The following is an 18,633-nucleotide window of genomic DNA, read 5'->3' as shown; positions in this document are numbered from 1 at the left end:
TACTTTGCAAAATGGTTGTATGTTCAAGGCCGCATACTTGGCATGGACTATTACTCAGTGGCAGGGCATATTCTTTGCCTGTCAAAATCCCCAGTTAGCTCCTATTGGATGGGTCAGGGGGAAGGTGATGGAATAGCCCCTTCTTTGCCAGAGACCCTGGAGAGTTGCTGCTAGTTAGAGTAGACAGTCCTGGGATAGATGGGCAAAGCGCTAGATGTGGTAGAAGGAAGCCCTCCTGTGTTCCTGCAATGTCTAACTGGCCAAACGTATGAGCATTTCAAGAATCTTACGTACCAACTTTTCCCTCTCCTCCTTTCAGAGCGTTGTCAGCCCAGTCCCAATGATCACCGTCAAGGACCCGATAGATAGAGCCGTTGACTTTGTTCCCACCAAGACGCCTTATGATCCTCGCTGGATGCTGGCTGGACGCCCTAACCCAGGTACTTTAATTTCCAAAGAAAAAAGGAACTATCTGGGAAATGGTGGAGAGAGGATAATTAATCGCTGCACTATCTTTCTTTCTTTCTTTCTTTCTTTCTTTCTTTCTTTCTTTCTTTCTTTCTTTCTTTCCACACACTAATAGCAAAATCACATTCAGTTGCTTTCTGTTAGCAGTAGATTTAAATCTTCAGTATTCTACACTATTTGGAACTTCTAGTTCAGTTCTCCTGCTCAGCTTGCTGGAAAAGGAGCTTGTTGTTGTTGTTTAATCATTTAGTCGTGTCCGACTCTTCGTGACCCCATTGACCAGAGCACGCCAGGCACTCCTGTCTTCCACTGCCTCCCACAGTTTGGTCAAACTCATCCTGGTAGCTTCGAGAACACTGTCCAACCATCTCGTCCTCTGTCGTCCCCTTCTCCTTGTGCCCTCAATCTTACCCAACATCAGGGTCTTTTCCAGGGAGTCTTCTTTATGGTCCAGCTCTCACTTCACTACTGGGAAAACATCACTACTGGGAAAACCATGGCTTTAACTAGACGGGGGAAAGGAGCTATGGCCTTGCAAAAGGGCTGCTTACAGGACTTGCCATTAGGCTGCAGCCCAGGTTTAGCACAGAGCCTGCAAACTTTTAAAGGAGCTGAGGCTTTGTAAGTTGCATTGCTTTTGATCTAGGAACTCAGCTGCCATAGGGCACCCTCCCTCTGTTTGGAGTAATATCCTCTCTGACCCCAGAGTGTAACGTTCTGTCTGCTGTGCGCTAATCCTGTATGTCAAGAGTGAGAAAGCTCAGGCCCAGGGACCACAGGCAGCCCTCCAAGCCTCTCTATATGGCTCTGGGGACTCTTCCCCTGGCCACGCTCCACACCAGCCCTGTTTTGCACCCTCAAGTGTTTCTTATTTGTCCTTGAACTCTGATGACTCTAGTGTCTTGGGAGCATGTGCAGAAACCAGCCTGCTGTACAAAGGCAAAATTTACCTTTGTTCCCACCCCCACTCTTTGCTTCTGGCCTGCCCACCCCTAGTATCTCACCCCTAGGAGGTTGCCCCCAAGCGCTGAAAAAGGTTCCTCAGCCCTGCTATATACAAATAGTGATCTTATTATTTGGCACGATCCCTCTGGAAGAGAGAGAGCTGGCAGCAGGCTTAGGGGCACCCCAAGGTTTGCAGAAGCACAAAAGTACTTTGGGATAGGGAAAGCCCTGACTGGGGCAGCCCTGACTCTGAGGACTGAGCATACCCAGTGGTCCTGGAGTGCTGACTAACTGTTGAGAGAGGGGTGCAAGAAAGGGAGGATGGAATGGAGTATAATTAGAGAGGGTGTGGCCGGCTGCAACCCCGAATAGCACTCCACACAACAATGATTTATTGCAGGTCCCATGTGCTGCTGCTGCAGTAGTTAATAATAACAAGAATAATAATATTATTTGAATTTATATAGCTAATGCATACACCATAAGCCCTATAAAGTCAGCCAATATTATTATCCCATATGACAGATGATGGTACTGAGAGAGGACAGCTATCCTAAGGTCACCTAATAGTTCACTGCAGAGGCAAAATTCTAACCAGGTCTTCCTGAGCATCACCATCCTTTAGCAGCTGCACTTATCTGCTGGCTAGAATGAGATTTTTTTTTGGCAACTTCTTTTTGGCTAATATTCCACCCTCCCCCTGCACCACCACCCACCCCGTCATCTTGCCGGCAATTCATCTGGCTTGTCGAAAGCATGCAGGTTCCAAATTGAGTGACTTCGAGATTTTTAATTTAGTGGAGGCGTTAAGGGGAAGCAGATGATTCTCCGCGATAAGTTTAAAGGAGAGATCTCCTAGGTGAAAAGTTAAAGCCGTTTATTAGGAGAGATAGTGCCGCGATATTCTTCAAACTGACGCCCGATGCGAGGCCCGGAATCGAAACGATCAAGCTCTGGACTCGGCGATGGAGAGATAATTTTGAAATGGATGGTCACATTTTACAGCGGGGGGCCACGGAGCCAAGGAACATTAGAACATAGTAATTTCAAGTTTGGGCTTGATAAAACACTTGCCATCCCGCTGGAGTCAGCAGAGGTTGGCTTTGCTCGGATTCCACTTTTTTAATTGCTTTTGCACTTGGCGTTACAGGGCAAGGAGTGCTTGTTCAAAATTATAGCGTTGCAAAAGAGGCTGAACACGAGAGGCCCCCACCTCCTGCGTTTGTAGAGAGCCTGTGGGGGAAAGAGGCTTTTATAAGAAGCACAATTCTCCTTGCTTAAGGGCAGTGGAGATTTCCTCCCCACCCCACAAGAGAGAGGCATGGAAGCTGGCAACGCCTGCCTAGAGCCCATGTCTTCTTGGCACTGATTTTAAGCCTGTTCCTCTTCCCCACTTTGCTCTATTTGCATCCCTCCTAAACATATCAGGGAAGAGCCATAGCTCAGTGGCAGACCATCTGCTTTGCATGCAGAAGGTCCCAGGTTCAATCCTGGGCATCTCCAGGTTGGGCGGAGGAAAAGACTCCTGCCTGAAACCCTGGAGAGCCTCTGCCAGTCAGTGTAGGAAACATTGAACCAAGGAGGTTCACAAACAACTGAAAGCCAGCAGCAAACAGCACCCACATTCAGAATATATAATAAACTAGTCAATTAAAACAGCATAACACCTCTAAACAGGAGATTCAAGCCAGGAGATCAGCAAAGTGCTTGTCTCAATAGTTGCATCCAAAGTTATTATTATTATTTATTAAATTTGTATACTCCCCCTCATCTGTTGATCTCAGGGCAGGTCACAAGATAAAAACTTTAGCCCTGCTCAGAGTAGAATCATTGAAATCAATGGATTTGAATAACTGGGGTCCATTAATTTCAATAGGTATTTTCCAGGAACAACGTATGTTCCTGTTGAACCCGGGACCTTCTGTCTCCAAAGCCCATGCTTAGCCACAAAGAGGTGGGAGCTCCCCCAAATGATCAGTCCATGTCTTTAAGAATTGGCTCAGTCTCGCTACTGCCAAAACAGAGGAGGAGGAGGCGGGGAGGGGGAGAGAATTCCGGTCTGATAGCCTGGCTTGAAAGAAATTTAAAGTGCATACATTTTAGAAACCGGGGGAAAGCCTTGAAGAACAACCTCTTTTAATGCCTTGGCTGCCTTCTGACAAATGTTTGCCTTGTCTTGTGAGAAAGAGAAGGGGGATAGGAACCACCCCGTAGAGTTATTTATTTAAAAGCAAGGCAGATTCCCTCTGCTCCCTGTGTCCCATCGTTTAACAGTAAATGATGCCTTCTGCTGATAAATGGCCCTCTCTATGCAGACGAGCAAATTAAAGAGACAGCCACAGCGGCTAGCAGCAGGCAGACATTTTCATAGCCTTTAATATATAACTTTAGGCGAGATTCACTTGCCACTGGCAACTTCTCTGAGAAAGTCTCTTTCAGAGGTTGCATTGGGCTCCCCATGTATTGATGGCAAGGTTAAAGGTGGCCTCCTTTTTTTCTCTATTAGTGCATTTGTATCCCAGTTTTCCTCCAAGTTTCTCAAGACAGTGTTCAGGGCGCTCCCCTCACTATGTTGTTGTTATTATTTTGTTTATTAAATTCATACGCCGCCCTCCACCCAAAGAACCCGGTGTGGTTCACAACAGAAACATACAAAATGAGAATACCGAATATGAAACAAAAACAAACGAATAACCCCCTTCCCACAAACGCTTCTCACAACACTCCTGTGAGGCAGGATAGGCCTCAAGATGGAGACTGACCCAAGTGAGTGTCATGACCATGTGGGGATTTGAACTCTGGTCTGCCAGGTCCTAGTGTGACGCTCTAACCACTGCACCACACTGGTGTAGCTACAGCAGAGTTGCCTGTCTCCGGAGAAAACTGAACATGCTTCAATTTATACATAGTCCAGGGGGTATCAGCTGCCCCTCTTTGGCTTGTTGGTTCAATGAGGCTTCCTTGGTTGGTTTGGCTGATCTCTTTGTCATGCCTTCCCTTTGGCTAGACCCGCAGCAGTTCTCAACCTGTGGGTCCCCAGATGTTGTTGGACTACAACTCCCATCATCCCTGACCACTGGTCATGCTGGCTAGGAATGATGGGAGTTGTAGTCCAACAACATCTGGGGACCCACAGGTTGAGAAACACTGGGCTAGAGCAAGGCAGGCTTAAGTCTCATTCCCTCCATGACTTCCATTTGCGTAACACAACTTCCTTTTCTCCCCACGTGCCCCACCCCTCTGTCCCCCTCTGCCAAGTCTGCTCTGGAGGGTTGAGGGAACTCCCAGGACAGATTTGAGGGGCACACAAAGAGAGAAGTCCTTGTGCAAATGGGATGACTTTGCAGGCTGCAGCCCTAAAGCATTTTGAAAACGACGACAAAGGTGCAGTACGTGGCACCTTAAAAGATACAGCACATTTATTGCGGCATAACCTTTACCTGCACTTGAGAGTCCACTTCATCAGATGCAAGAAAACGTTATAATTCATCTGAGCAGATATGGAATTTGTATGCATTGTCTTGTGCTTTGCTTTTAATTATGTTTATTTATCTGCATATTTATAATCCGCTTCGCAAGACTCGGGACAACGTGCGCTCACTTCCACTCCTCTTGATGGTTTTTCCTCCCCTGCCTTTCTTTGTAGCTCAGAAGGGCCAGTGGCTCTCTGGATTCTTTGACTACGGCTCCTTTTCGGAGATCATGCAGCCGTGGGCACAGACAGTTGTGGTTGGCAGAGCCAGGTAAGTCGTTGTTTGACATTTGACATTTGTGGAGAATTTTGCATGTTCAAAGCACTTAAAGGTACATTATTTTGTTGTCATTTCTACAACAACCCTGCACGGGAGCTCAGTATAATTATCTCTGGACTGCAGATTGGGGCAGGGGGCCTGCTTAAGGCCCTGCTGTGAGTTTTCCAGATGGATATGAAATTAAAACTGGTTTCTGATTTCTAGGTCACAGCCAAACTTGTCAATACAGTAAGTTAGGGTGGGTAACCTCAAGCGCAGGGGCCAAATGTGGCCCTCCAAGCCTCTCTGTGTGGCCTGTGTGACTCTTCCATAGGCCAGTCCCCTGGCCACAGTCTTCACTGCCCTTGCTTCATCCCTTCCTTTAATGTTTTTGCCTGGGTGGAATATGTCCTTGAATGCAAATAATGCATTTTTCCTTGCCTGTATGGAGGATTGGGAGGGTGTTTGGTGAAAGCTCAGTAATATCTGCAAGAGAGAATTTTCTGCCTCGTATGTACTTCTCCAGCTTTCTTGCTCAACTTAAGCCCTATCTGTGGTTCAGATGGAAAGGATGTCTATATATGATGCATCAAAGTGACTAAAAGACTGAAGGCCAAGGCGAGGCAATATTCTAAATGCCTGATCACTTTGCATATATTTAATTCTAAAATTGATGGCAGTGCTCCATAGATTTGGGGCTGGGTATGTGAGGGTTCTCCCCCTGCCCCTGCCCTGTCTTAAAAAAAAAAAAATCCATTTCCCCCAACAAAACAAAAAGAACAAAACCCCACAAGCAGCAGCAGCTGTCTCTTCCTTGGGTTTGGGGGATTTTCAGTTGGAAAAACTGTGCAGGAGGAAAGGGTTTAACCGGTCAATCCATCCCACTTTGGATCAGGATCCAACTTAATTTGTTTTTAAAAATGTAAAGTTGCACAAACGCAATTGTGCATTTTGCCGTTTGTTACCAGGCTGGGTGGAATACCTGTTGGAGTGGTTGCGGTTGAAACCCGGACAGTGGAGTTGACCATTCCTGCAGACCCTGCAAACCTGGACTCAGAAGCCAAGGTAGGTTTTTTAGCTCCTAAAACGTGGCGTGGGTCCTTAGGGGATGCGATGCAAGCTATGCTGCTGAGGGCAGTCGTCGTTGAGGGTGGTGAAAATGTGTCTGTTTTGTTCTTTGCAAATGGGTATGAAAAGTGACAAGGTGATTCCGACTAGATCTAGCATGGTGTAGTGGTTGAACATGTCAGACTAGGACCTGAGAGGCCAGAGTTCAAATCCCCACCTGGGCATGAAGCTGAGTGGGTGACCTTGGGCAATAAATCCTGGGGACCTTGGGCCCAGTCACTGCCTCTCAGCCTAACCTACCTTAACAGGATTATTGTGGGGATCTTGGAGGAAAAGGTGGGATATAAAGGCAATAAATGAATAAAAATGGGACAAACTTTGGAGGCAGTGGGCCACAGTGCACACAAGCCTCTAAGTTACACAGAGCTCTGTGTTAGTAGAATGGGAAGGACTGCTTAACTTCTCAGTTAATTCTGCAACAAGACGTGACTTGAAATCTGTCCTTGGGGTGACTCACATGCCCGCATGCATCCGAAGCATATCCCTTTGAAGTGATATAGCTCTGGGGGATGTCTGTGATCCTCCAGCTGATAGATACCAACTCCCATCAGCCCTAGCTAGACCCAGGGGTGATGGGAGTTATGTGAGACGTAGGCCAACAACATCTGTAGAGCCACTGATGTTCTCCAGCGCAACATTTGTAGGGAGTTCACTCCTCCATCCTTCACTCACACAAAAGGAGGGGTGTATATGCAGTGGGTCTCCATGGGGTGCACACACAGAGACCCACCACACCTCTCCCATTTTGCTGCATGCCCTGCCTATTTTCGCAACCCCGATGCCCTGACAGGTTTTCCTTGATGACCCAGCAAGTCTTCAAATAGCTTTTGTGGTGTTTCTGCTGGGGCTGTATCCAGGATTCATCAAGCTCTGAGCAGACCCATTGACATGAGCGGACAGGACCACCATGGGTCCGTTCCATTTCCACGAGTCTGCTCTGAGTGCAGCCCCCTGTGTAAGGACTAAAGTAACCTTAATCTCCTGCAGTTAATCGGTTTTGGTTTTGTACTGGCAGCTTTCGCTGCTGCTGCTAATGCTGCCTTGCAGTTGATGCTTGTACTCACCTGCAAACCATTTCCTCTCACTCACCTTGCAACAGATTATCCAGCAGGCTGGCCAGGTGTGGTTTCCTGACTCAGCCTTCAAGACGGCTCAAGCAATAAAGGATTTCAACCGGGAAGGGCTGCCGCTGATGGTCTTTGCAAACTGGAGAGGCTTCTCTGGAGGAATGAAAGGTTATTATTGTTGTTGTTGTTTAAAAATGGTGGGTTTTTTTCAGTCAGTGGTTGCTTTTGCCCATTGGGATTGGTGGGGTGGACGGCAGGGAACCCAACGGTAGGTGAAACTGACTAATTCTCGTTTCCCCCACATCCTCCTCCCTGCCGCACTCTACAAGGGCAAAACTGACAATGAGGAAGAGGAAGTTGATGGCAAGGGCCACCTCTGGGCTGGCTTTGAGTCAGCAGGCAGGCAAGTGGATGCTAGCCAGGGGTACACAGAGGCTGGTGGGGCAGTGCCCTATTTGTCCTCATGGACCAGCTTCCACTGTGGGGAGGAACATGTATTCCAGAGAAGAAGCTTCCTTAAAGGGCGATCACCTTGGACATTATCCAGTGTCAGCAGATAGAGGAACCCAGGGAGCAAGTTAAGGGAGCATCTGTTGTCAATCTTCCCACACTCCTTAAGAGAAACGCTTGCAATTTTGGTTTCCATGTTGGGCGGTAGGGGGAGGCGGGAGCTGGAGGGAAGCAGAGGATTAAGCAGAGAGTGAAAATAAACAATTATACCACCCCTTGGTGCGCCTAAGAACACACAAATACATGCATATATACACACACTCCGCTAAGATTTGGCTGCGCCGTGGGTAAAATGACTCCAAAATTGTGTGTAATGAGTAGGAAAAGATTGGAGATCGCTCTTGCCATGTTGAGAATTGACATTAGTAGAGGAGGAGGGGGGGACTCTTTACAAGCCGGCCTAGGAGGTCTAATTTAAGCCGTTGCACGAACGCACACGTGTCCCCAAACACACTGGCTTTTGCGCATATATTTATATCCATATATGTATATATAAACAAAAATTCTGTATGATAAATAAAGGCATATCGAGAGTGGGAAAGGTTTCTTTTTGCCTAATGAGCTCCGTCTAGCCGTGAGGCTATTCAACATAATGCAAAAATTAAATTATTATTTCCTCTTTTAAAAAAAAGAAGGAAGAGGACGCCTTGAATATTTAGATGGAGGGAAGCAGTTTATTTAGACGAACCGCCAGTGACCCACAACAGCGAGACATCAAGCGTGAAATTTACTCGAAATTAGCACCGGGGTCTTGGGCTCAGCGTGAATAGCGGTTGATAGGATGCAAATCCCAAAGATATTAAACCGCCTTGCTGGTAGCGCTACGGGGTCGCTCTCGGTTGGTTTTTCATGTTATACTTATTATTTTACCCACCCCACCCCCACCCCCTGGGACAGGTTATAAATAACAATAAAAAGGGGAAACGCTTACCAGAGACTTTGACCAGAATGAAAAAATAATAATGAAAAGACCTTTAAAAACAACTACAACAAACTCTGATTACCTGCATGTTTATATCGCGGCGGAACCTGAGCGTAATGGATTTAGGAGACTCTTTTTATATGTACGCAATGGGTGTATTGCTTGGTGTGTGTGTGTGTGTGTGTGTGTTTTGTCATTTTTACTCTGAAGCTCCATCCAAACTGCTAAGGATGATTCGAGCTTTGAGTGTTGCCCAGAATTGATGGACAGAATCAGAGAGGAGGTGGGAGAGAGAGAGAGAGAGAGAGAGAAAGTGCAGTTACCCGAGCAGAGAAAAATTCCAGATCCCTGTGTTTGCCAGCGCAAACCTATAAGGTTGTTCTGGTGGCCTGGGAAATTAGACTCTTAACTTTGCACCGGACGGTTTGAAGGATTTTCTGTCGGTGGCAGAATGTTCTAAGGTCATCGTGTCAAAACTGAAAATGCTTTCCCAGCCCATCAGAGAGAAGAGATCAACTATCTCTGCTTCTGTTTTGGTTAGCGCCCCTGCTTCGCATGAAGAGACCTCCCAGGTTCAGCCCCTGCCACCCCCAGATAAAGCTGGAGGGGAACCCCTTTCTGAAGCCCCGGAGAGCTGCTTCTGCCGGTCAGGGTAGACGATACTGAGCCAGATGTCCAATAGTCTGCTTCCTACGTCCCTGGACGTAACATAACATGACATTCACTGCTCTTCCTCTAACCTGTGGCCCTCCAGATGTTGGATCACAACTCCCTGTTGGCTGGGGTTGGTGGAAGTTAGAGTCAAATGATATCTGGAGGGCCACAGGTTCCCCATCCCTGCTCTAAAATAAGCTTGTGTCCCCTTCAGTAAGTCCGCCCAGCTATACTAGGGACTTCTTCTCCAGTAGCACAGTTCTTTCGTCAGATCTCTATCCAAAACCCACTTCTCTCAATGCAGCCTTTGCCTTTGCCTGTTAGTTTAACAGAGGGCAATGGAGGGACTGTGGAACACAAGCAAAAATGTACCTAGGAGGCAAGTCAGACCTTTGGTACATTTAGCTCAGTACTGCTCACTGCAGAGGTTCTCAGGTGGCAGTAGAGAAGATCCATTCAGATGGTCTGTAGGAAGGTTGCAGAACACTATGCTCACCAAAAACAATGATCTGGTTCATCCATCACATTAGGAAAACAAATCTAGTTATTTTTTAAAGAGAGAGGGGGTGGTGGTGGTATAAATTAATGCAGCCTGGACTTGCCAGTCTGCAATTGAATTCCATGCAAAAATAGCTACATTCAGGAAGCTCCCTTTGATTCATTCCTGGCCCGTCTCTCTTCTCTCTCTCTCTCTCTCTCTCTCTCTCTCTCTCTCTCTTTAAAAAAAAACTCCGTCTCCGTGCAAATGAGAAAGAGAGGGAGGGAGGGAGTGCAGTCTTCCCCATTTGGGCAGCCTCCTTCTACCGAGTTAAAATATACGCTCATGGCAGGAGTGAAAAATGCCAGGCTAATTACACAATTATTTTATTATGTAGCACTACTAAAAAATGTCTCCTAAAGAATTAATTTGGTTAAAATAATTTGAATTGAGCAATTATTTTCTTAACATTGGAATTAGCTGAAAGGAGCTTCAAGTGGTTTATTGCTAGCACTACATAATAAAGTGATTGTTTAATTAGCAATAAATTTGTCATTCCCCTTATATATATATTTATATAAAAAATAAGGATCTTTTCTTTTTCACCCAGAGATGACATTCACTCCCCCTTAAAAAAAGTTTCCCCTCTTTGCTGCTAGCATTTATTTTTTTTAGTGTTCCGTTCACCTGAACATCGGTTAAAGAATACATTTGAGCAATTCTTGGAAATCCTTCAGGAGTGCAGTCTTTAAAAAAACTATTTCTCACTTCTCATGATAACCAGGAATATTAGATTACAACCACCTTGTATTTTTTCCCCCTTACTCTTTTTATTAAATTTCGCTTAAATGACAAAAAGAAAAAACAAAAATACAGTTACAGGGGAAAAAAGGGAAAGAAAGAAAGAAAGTTTTGATGAACCCACAAAAGTGTCTGGTAGGGGGTGTCAGGCGGGGAGGTCAACAGTAGGGGGAGCCAGAGCCAACGGTAGATAGAGCCAACTAGTTCTAGATTTGTCCCCTTCCTCCGCCTCCCCACTTCTCAGTTCTACAAGGGGCAACACTGAGATGGAGGAGGAGGGACCTGCCAGGCAGGGCCAGGTGGAAGCTGTTTAAGGGCAAACTGGGGCTGGTGGGCCGGAGCCCCATTCACCCTAATACAGGCATGGCCAAACTTGACCCTCCAGATGTTTTGGGACTACAAATCCCACCATCTCTGACTACTGGTCAGTTCGCTAGGGATGATGGGAGTTGTAGTCCCAAAACATCTGGAGGGCCAAGTTTGGCCATGCCTGCCTTAACAGATCAGCCACTCCTGTGTACTACAAGCAAAACAATGAGGTAGCCAGGAAAAACACCCTCCAGATGTTTTGGACAGCAGCTCTCAGCAAGCACAGTGCAAGGTCAGCAAAGGCTGCCGTCATGCAGTCTGACTGCCCCTGAATGTGGAGGTTCTGTTTGGCCCATGCGGCTAGCAGCCATGGATCTCTCTCCCTTAACCATTAAATAGCGAAAACAAGCCATTGGAGATAAATGGCGCGTGGCCACGTCACCTCAAGCTGAAGCTGTGAATTCCATGAGTTAACCGTGGGCTCTGTGCGCAGCCTTACTTCCTGTTTGAAGGATTCTTAAACCTGTGTCCTTTCCCCTCCCTGTGCAGACATGTACGACCAGGTGTTGAAATTCGGGGCCTACATCGTGGACGGTTTGCGGGAGTACAGGCAGCCTGTCCTTGTTTACATCCCGCCCCAAGCAGAGCTGAGAGGAGGCTCTTGGGTGGTGATCGACCCCACCATTAACCCCCGGCACATGGAGATGTACGCAGATCGGGAAAGCAGGTAATTGCTTCAGTCTCACACCTCCTTCCATCCCAGCTTGCCTACCTCAGAGATGCAAAAGCCCAACTAGCTGAGGGATGCCCAGATCTCATCATCATGAAGTTGAGAGTCCCAACAACCTGTCAGAAGCTGTCGTGTACAGAGACAGACCCATTCACGTCCACCTGACTGCAGCAGTGAGGGGCGTGGCCTGGGGAGAAGGGGCGTGGCTAGAGAAAAGGAGTGGCCTGGAGAGAGCTTTAGGGCCATACAGTGGTACCTCGGGTTAAGTACTTAATTCGTTCTGGAGGTCCGTTCTTAACCTGAAACTGTTCTTAACCTGAAGCACCACTTTAGCTAATGGGGCCTCCTGCTGCTGCCGTACCGCCAGAGCACGATTTCTGTTCTCATCCTGAAGCAAAGTTCTTAACCCGAGGTAATATTTCTGGGTTAGCGGAGTCTGTAACCTGAAGCGTATGTAACCCGAGGTACCACTATACAGAGAGGCCTGCATTTGGGCTCTGCATCTGAGATTCCGCTCTGGAAGGGTGTGAAATAGGACAATAGGTGTGGCTTATGGAGCAGACTACAACTCCCATCAGCCCCTGTTGGCACGGCCCATTGTGGTCCAGAATGTCAGGAGGGCACCATGTCCGGGAAGGCTGCTTTTAAGGCATAAAACTGCCAAGAAGCCTTGTCTGGCAATTTGAACAATGCGAAGGAATGCATGGCTCTGGGGATTTTTTTTGCTATGAAGTGCTTCCTCCCCCAGGGCGGATGCCACACTCAAATAAATCCTAGTCTAATATATGATTTAGTGCTAGAGTTCCCCTCTTTTTCATGAGGTTTGGATCCCTCGGAGGCTACTTGCTGTGGGGGAGAAGGGTCTTCCCCACTGAGGGGCACCTCTCAGTCTAGACGCACTCAGCCTTGAATGGAGTAGCCTCTTTGAGAACATATTCCTTTTTATTTCTCCCCCACCTCCTTTCTTCAGAGGAGGGGTTCTGGAGCCCGAAGGCACAGTGGAAATCAAGTTCCGAAAGAAAGATTTGGTGAAGACAATGAGGCGTGTGGATCCTATCTACGTGCGTCTGGCAGAACGACTTGGTGAGTGTTGGTGGGCTTGCTCATGTGCAAATAAAAACCTGTCCAGCTAGTTTCTAAGAAATGCATCCACTTCCCCCTTCTGTTGGCCCATTTTGAGGCTTTTGCCTGTCAGAATCATGGGGGGTGAAGGTGTGTTCGGTGGTGTTTTTCCACTCCTTATTCCTCAGGTTGCAAGGCAGAGAACAAGAAAGCATTTAGGAGGGAGTGTGTTGTCTGGAAAGGCCTATCTAAGGCCAGGTGTGTAGATTTTTTGGAAACAATTGGAGGCTGCAGTTACGGTTCCTGCATTAATTTACAGTGGAGGCTGGTCCATTAGGGGGAATGAGGCAGGTGGTTGGAGGAGTGCTGGACCTGGACACAGTAGTAATATTTGGGATTTATACAGTGCTTTCTCTACTCAGTAAAGTGTATCAGTTCAGAGAAAAGGGGTGAGAGGTGACATGATAAGCGTTTATTAGATGTTCCATGGCATGGAGAAAGTGGAGTTTTTCCTCCCTCTTTCATTGCACTAGAATTCATCCAACGAAGCTGAAGGTTGGGAAATTCGGGACAGATAAAAGAAAGTACTTTTTCGTGCAGCACGTAGTTTATGGAACTTGCTTCCCCAGGAGGCAGTGATGTCTACCAACTTGCGTGGCTTTAAAAGAGGATTGGACAAATTCATGGAAGAGAGGGCTATGTTCTTACTTCACAGTCAGAAGCAAAAATGATTCTGAATACCAGTTGCTGGAAACCACAGGAGAGGAGCGTTCTCCTGTGCTCAGGTCCAGTGTTTGGGTTTCCCACAGACATCTTGGTGGCCACTGTGAGAACAGGACGTTAGACTAGGTGGGCCATGGGCCTGATCCAGCAGAGCTCTTATTTGTGCCCTTACATTCTTATGACTTTTTTTTTAATACCTTACTGCATGTTGGTGCCATATCTGTATGGAGGTTGCATTTAGGCTGCTTGGTTTAAAACCCACAAACATTGCAGCTAGGCTGCTTTGCACTGAACCCTGAAGCTGTGTCTGAAAGCGTTTTGTGGTACGGCAAACCAGGAACAGTTTGCCCTTTCTTCGTAGGGGCTGGATGTGTCTGAGCACAAGGGTGAATATTATTTTGAACAAATGACTCCTCCCAACCAGAGCATCAGATGTGCTGAACTCACACCCTGAATCCCCATTTTTGATTCAGCTCCTGTTAACGTCCCCTGAATCTCTTCTTCTCACCCTGGTTTGCACTCAGCCTTCCGGAGGTATCAACACAAAACCAAAAAGAGCGCTTTTTACTACCATTAAAGATGCTTCAAATTTCTTCCCCTGCCCTTTTTTTAAAAGAGCATGGTTTGTTTCTGTGCGTTTTGTTTTTATATAAAAAAATCTATTGACGCCAATCTCCCCCCACCAAAGAAACAGGCTAATAATTTCTGTGCAAAACACCACCAGTGACACCATAGGCGGAGCCCCTTCTCCACCATCCAGAGAGAATGGGAGAGTGTGCATTAAAAGCTTTGGATGCTGATAAGTGTCTTGCTTAGATGGCTCATAATTGCTCTCAATGTCGGGCCATCGGTGGTGGTGGTGATTCTCCCCCACCCACTAATGCTGTTCAAAAGCAGGATGAGCCTAGATTGTAGGACACAGCGAATTGCATAATTTCTCCCTCCCTCTCTCTCTCATTTTTTCCCTTTTTTTTTTTTGGTGCCGGTTTTTCTTTCTGGCCAATTTAAAATTTGTCGTCTTCTGGATCACTGCCCTTTGATATTTTGCGCACTCCATTTGCCACAAACAAGCCGCAGGGCCGCGGTTCATGCTGACTCCAGCAGAAGCGCAGAGAGTTCCATTTATCTTACAACAGCCTGCCACACACTTGCTCATTAGCTGGGGGTTCGCTGCCTCTCTTAACCCCTGAATGGCCGCCATCATTTCTACCGAGCGGCTGCTTTGTGGCAACATCGGGGGGGGGGGACGACGGTGACACGACGGACGGTGCTCTTGCATCTGTGTGTCGTTTGCGGGGGGTGGCTGGGTGGAGGGAATCCGAGGGCAGCGTTGCGTTTTCCTTCTGAACCTCTCTCTCTGCCACTGGGTTTCCACTGGCAGAGAGGGCTTGGGGGCAGCACAAGGAAGATCTTGAATAATGTGACACAGATCTGCTCATTATCAATTTTTTCCCAAGCGTCGTAACCGAAATCTTTATTAGTTTCGTGTTTATTAAAATGTCACTCAATGTTACGTGTTGAGCTTTGGCGTAAGCGGAAGAGCTTTGGCGCAGCAGGGTGGGATGTGAGGCTGTGTGTCTTAGCGCTTTTAGGCTGCTTAAACTTTTTAGAGCTTGCCAGTTAGGCTTTTTTTATTAAAAAAAAACAACAACCCACAAAAACTCACATGAGATTTATTTATTTTTAAGTCTTCTGGTGATGATTTGTCGGCAGAAATAGTTAACCAGGAATATGTGACTGTGAGAAAACAATCAAGCCAACGTTTGAAAATGAAGTCAATATGAAACTGGCCATAGTGCAGCATGCAGCCAAGTGTGGTTTTTAATTCAGTACAGTCAGCCAGTGGAACTCCACGACACAGGACAGAACAGGGGCCCACTGGAGAGACTTGTTATGGGGTGGAGTCAGCTACAAAATGGTAGTAGAGACAGAGTTTGGCCATATCAGTTCGCAATTAAGAACATTCATTTTCTATTGAGATATTGTTCTTTTTGAAATGGCTTAATTTTTTGGCATGGTGATTTCCTTGTGGCAATGAGTTCTGCAGCTCAGTTTCCCTCAAACTAAGTACAGGCGTTGGCTCTGGAAGTATTGTGATCCAGTTTCTCCTTTTTGGGCAGAATTTGCTGATAAAGAGGCTAACTGGAAAAGGCCATTTATTTTGCGTTTTCTCTTACTGCTTTTACACCTCGCAGAGTATGGTTTCTTCTCCCATTCTCCTTTCACATGTCCCTTGTACACCCTTCAGACTTCCAGTTTCCTTCATTTATTTATGTGCACTTACTATTCGCTTTTCCTTTACAAAATGTAACCCAAAGCAACTTACATAGTAGTACAAAGATTAAAACTCGCATAAAACCAAAACAGAATAAAAACCACAATCACATTCATGCTTTTAAAAGGCAGACCTACCACATCCCACCCACTGAAAGAAATCACAAATGTCTAAAAAAACCCCTCCAGATTATGGCCAAAAGCCCGGGTAAAAAGAAATGACTTTGCCTGGTGCCTAAAAGTAGATAGTGATGGCACCAGGCAGGTCTCCCTAGGAAGAGCATTCCATAAGCAGGGAGCCACCACAGAAAAGGCACTGCGGTCCTGAGCTCAGTAAGGCAGTCAAAACTGAGCTGCTTCATATACCCATAGCCGGAGATGGGAGCTGGAGGACTGAATGGAAATCCTTAAGGGAAGAGCTGTGTTTTTGTGGGGACCTTTCTAGAGGTGTTGGGTGTGGCAAAAGTGTGTGTGGCTTCATACACACATCCAGCAAGCAAGAGGCACTCTATCTCAGTTCATGCACACTTTCCCCAGCCAGGTAGAATCACCTGAGGAAGGTGCAGAGCAGGACCAGTGAGGAAGGGGGCCTTGTCGGGATCCCAAGGGCCAGTTAGAGAGGCCTGGAGGGCCACGTATGTCACACCCACCCAGAGACTGAGGCTCCCTGTTTTTCATGCAGAAGGCTCATAAGTTCAGTACCCGGCATCTCCAGCTTAACAGGATCAGGCATTAGTTATGGTGGGAGACCTTCCCCTACCTGAGACCCTAGAGAGCTGCTTCCAGTCAGAGTTGGTAAAACTGGGCTAGGTGGGCAAATAGCATGACCCAGTATATAAGGAATCTTCTGGAGTTTCCGTTCACTCATTGTCAGTAGATAAGGGATGCTGAACTACTAGGAGCCTAGATCAGTCACGTTTTCAGGTTAAATGAGTTTTTTAGCATTGATTTTATTGTATGAACACCGTATGGTGTCTTAACAGCATTTGAGATTGTGGCTCTCGGTGCTATTTTGGCTTGAGAAATAGGGAGAGATGGAAAGAAATGCAGTGACTGGCAGCTTTCTAACTTTTCTGTTGTTTACTTGCCCTCTTGCTTTCGGTCGTGGTCCGTTACAACTTGGGAGAAGCACAGATTTTGTTATATGGTAAAAGTTTTAAATGTTCAGAAATATTAATAAAAACGTTCTCACAGCACCATGGTGAATGTGTCCTCTCAGATCAGCTGCTTATGGGTTCTTGACCTATTGAAGATAGTAGGTCACACACATAATGAGACACACACTGGGTTGGGAGGGATGGACTAGCCAACATCTTTGACTTGCTAGAGAGCGTCCATCTCTTTCTTAAAGGGAACGCAAGTTGAAACCCCTTCAGACTCGTGATCTTCTCCCCCGCCGTTGCCTGCTTGGTGCTTCGTGAGTTCCAGAATGACCATTCAGCATCAGATGACTTTGTAGGGTGATGCATTGCTGGAAATTTGGAGCTGTGGGATCTTTCTTTAAAAAAATAAAAACAAGGTGTATGAGTTGTCTGTGCTGATAGCTTCTTGCAAATGCAATCTGCCTCTCAACGGCATTAGTGTTCGGAGATCCATGAATGCAAAGAAGAGCCCTGCTGGATTAGGCCCATGGCCCATCTAGCTCACCTTCCTGGTTTCGCATCAGTCCACCAGGTGCCTCTGGGAAGCCTGTGAACAAGGCACAGGTGCAGTAGCCTTCTCCCCACTTGTGACTCCCATCAGCTAGTATGCAGAGGAATATACTGCCTTGGAGGTAGAACACTGGCATCATGGCTCGTAGCCATTGGTAGCCTTATCCTCCTGAATGTGCCTGGACTGCAACAGCCTGATGACTCCAGTGGTCCATGCATTGATAACCTCAAGGCTGGAGTACTGTAATGTGCTTTATGTGGGGCTACCCTTGCATTTGGTCCAGAAGCTTCAACTAGCGCAGAATGCAGCAGCCAGACTGCTCACAGGAGCAGATTACTGGCAACCTGTTACCCCGCTATGGAGAGTAGCACTGGTTGCAAGGTACTTGTGTAAACTCACAATGCCCTAAACAACTTGGTCCTATAGTATCTTTCTGCCACAGGAGTATGCTGGTCAGTACAAAGTTGGGAGTTAACACTTTATTAGCAAAAGCACAGTCTCCACAAACTTGGCTGAGTGTTGGGCCTAGTGAGCATAGCAGCTCATTCCCAGTGGTCTTACTCCATGAAGATCAGTTACAGAGACTAAATGTTCCTGCCTCCTTGCAGCTGCATATGTCACCTCCTCCCAGGGCTTTTCCCAAGCAGTCGGAGACTGCACCTGCCTGTCTGTCTTTGCTCCTCCCGCCTCATTGCTCTTCTGGTTCTGGGAGTCAGCAGAGAGAGGAGCTGGTCACAGCAAGAGCAGGAGGCACCTGTGACTCTTTCCCAGCCTGACTCATCTCTGCCTCTTGGCCTCCCTCCTCTGCTGCTTCAGCCTCTGCCTCTGATTCTGGACTTCTCCCTGCCACGGACTCTCCCCGCTCACTAAAGCCCTGTTGCCTCTTCAGCTTCTGACACCTCCTCCTCCCAGTCTTCTCCCTCTTTTCCCTTTGACCACTCATTACCGTCTCTCCACCATTCCCCAGACTCTGAGCCTTCTTCCCTCCTCAACTGGTCCTCGCACCATTCCTCTGCATCTACCAGTCCATGAAACTTAAGGACAGATACCTGATGGCTGAGATCCTCTGACGGGGCACTTCTGGTTGTTCCCCATGCAACCCCTGAGGTTCAGTTGGCCATCGCTAGGGACTGAGTCTTTAGTGTGGCAGGCCAGCCCCTGTGAAGCTCCCTAGCTGT

General features: G+C 47.1%; 1 protein-coding gene across 6 annotated transcripts in view; it reads left to right on the top strand.

Annotated features, from left to right (window-relative positions):
- ACACA (acetyl-CoA carboxylase alpha) overlaps positions 1-18,633 on the top strand; it is a 194,265-nt gene that overhangs the window by 154,247 nt on the left and 21,385 nt on the right. For all 6 annotated transcript variants that reach the window (XM_082200776.1, XM_082200774.1, XM_082200775.1 and 3 more), the window contains 6 exons: positions 320-440; positions 5,060-5,156; positions 6,113-6,209; positions 7,372-7,507; positions 11,563-11,740; positions 12,714-12,826. In XM_082200776.1, the coding sequence (XP_082056902.1) occupies positions 320-440; positions 5,060-5,156; positions 6,113-6,209; positions 7,372-7,507; positions 11,563-11,740; positions 12,714-12,826 (742 nt within the window). The remainder of the gene's footprint in view (positions 1-319; positions 441-5,059; positions 5,157-6,112; positions 6,210-7,371; positions 7,508-11,562; positions 11,741-12,713; positions 12,827-18,633) is intronic.

The sequence above is a fragment of the Podarcis vaucheri genome (assembly GCF_965113315.1).
Source record: "Podarcis vaucheri genome assembly, chromosome: 15".
Taxonomy (NCBI): domain Eukaryota; kingdom Metazoa; phylum Chordata; class Lepidosauria; order Squamata; family Lacertidae; genus Podarcis; species Podarcis vaucheri.
The sequence above is the reverse complement of the archived record's forward strand: the minus strand, read 5'-3'. Positions and strand labels throughout refer to the sequence as shown.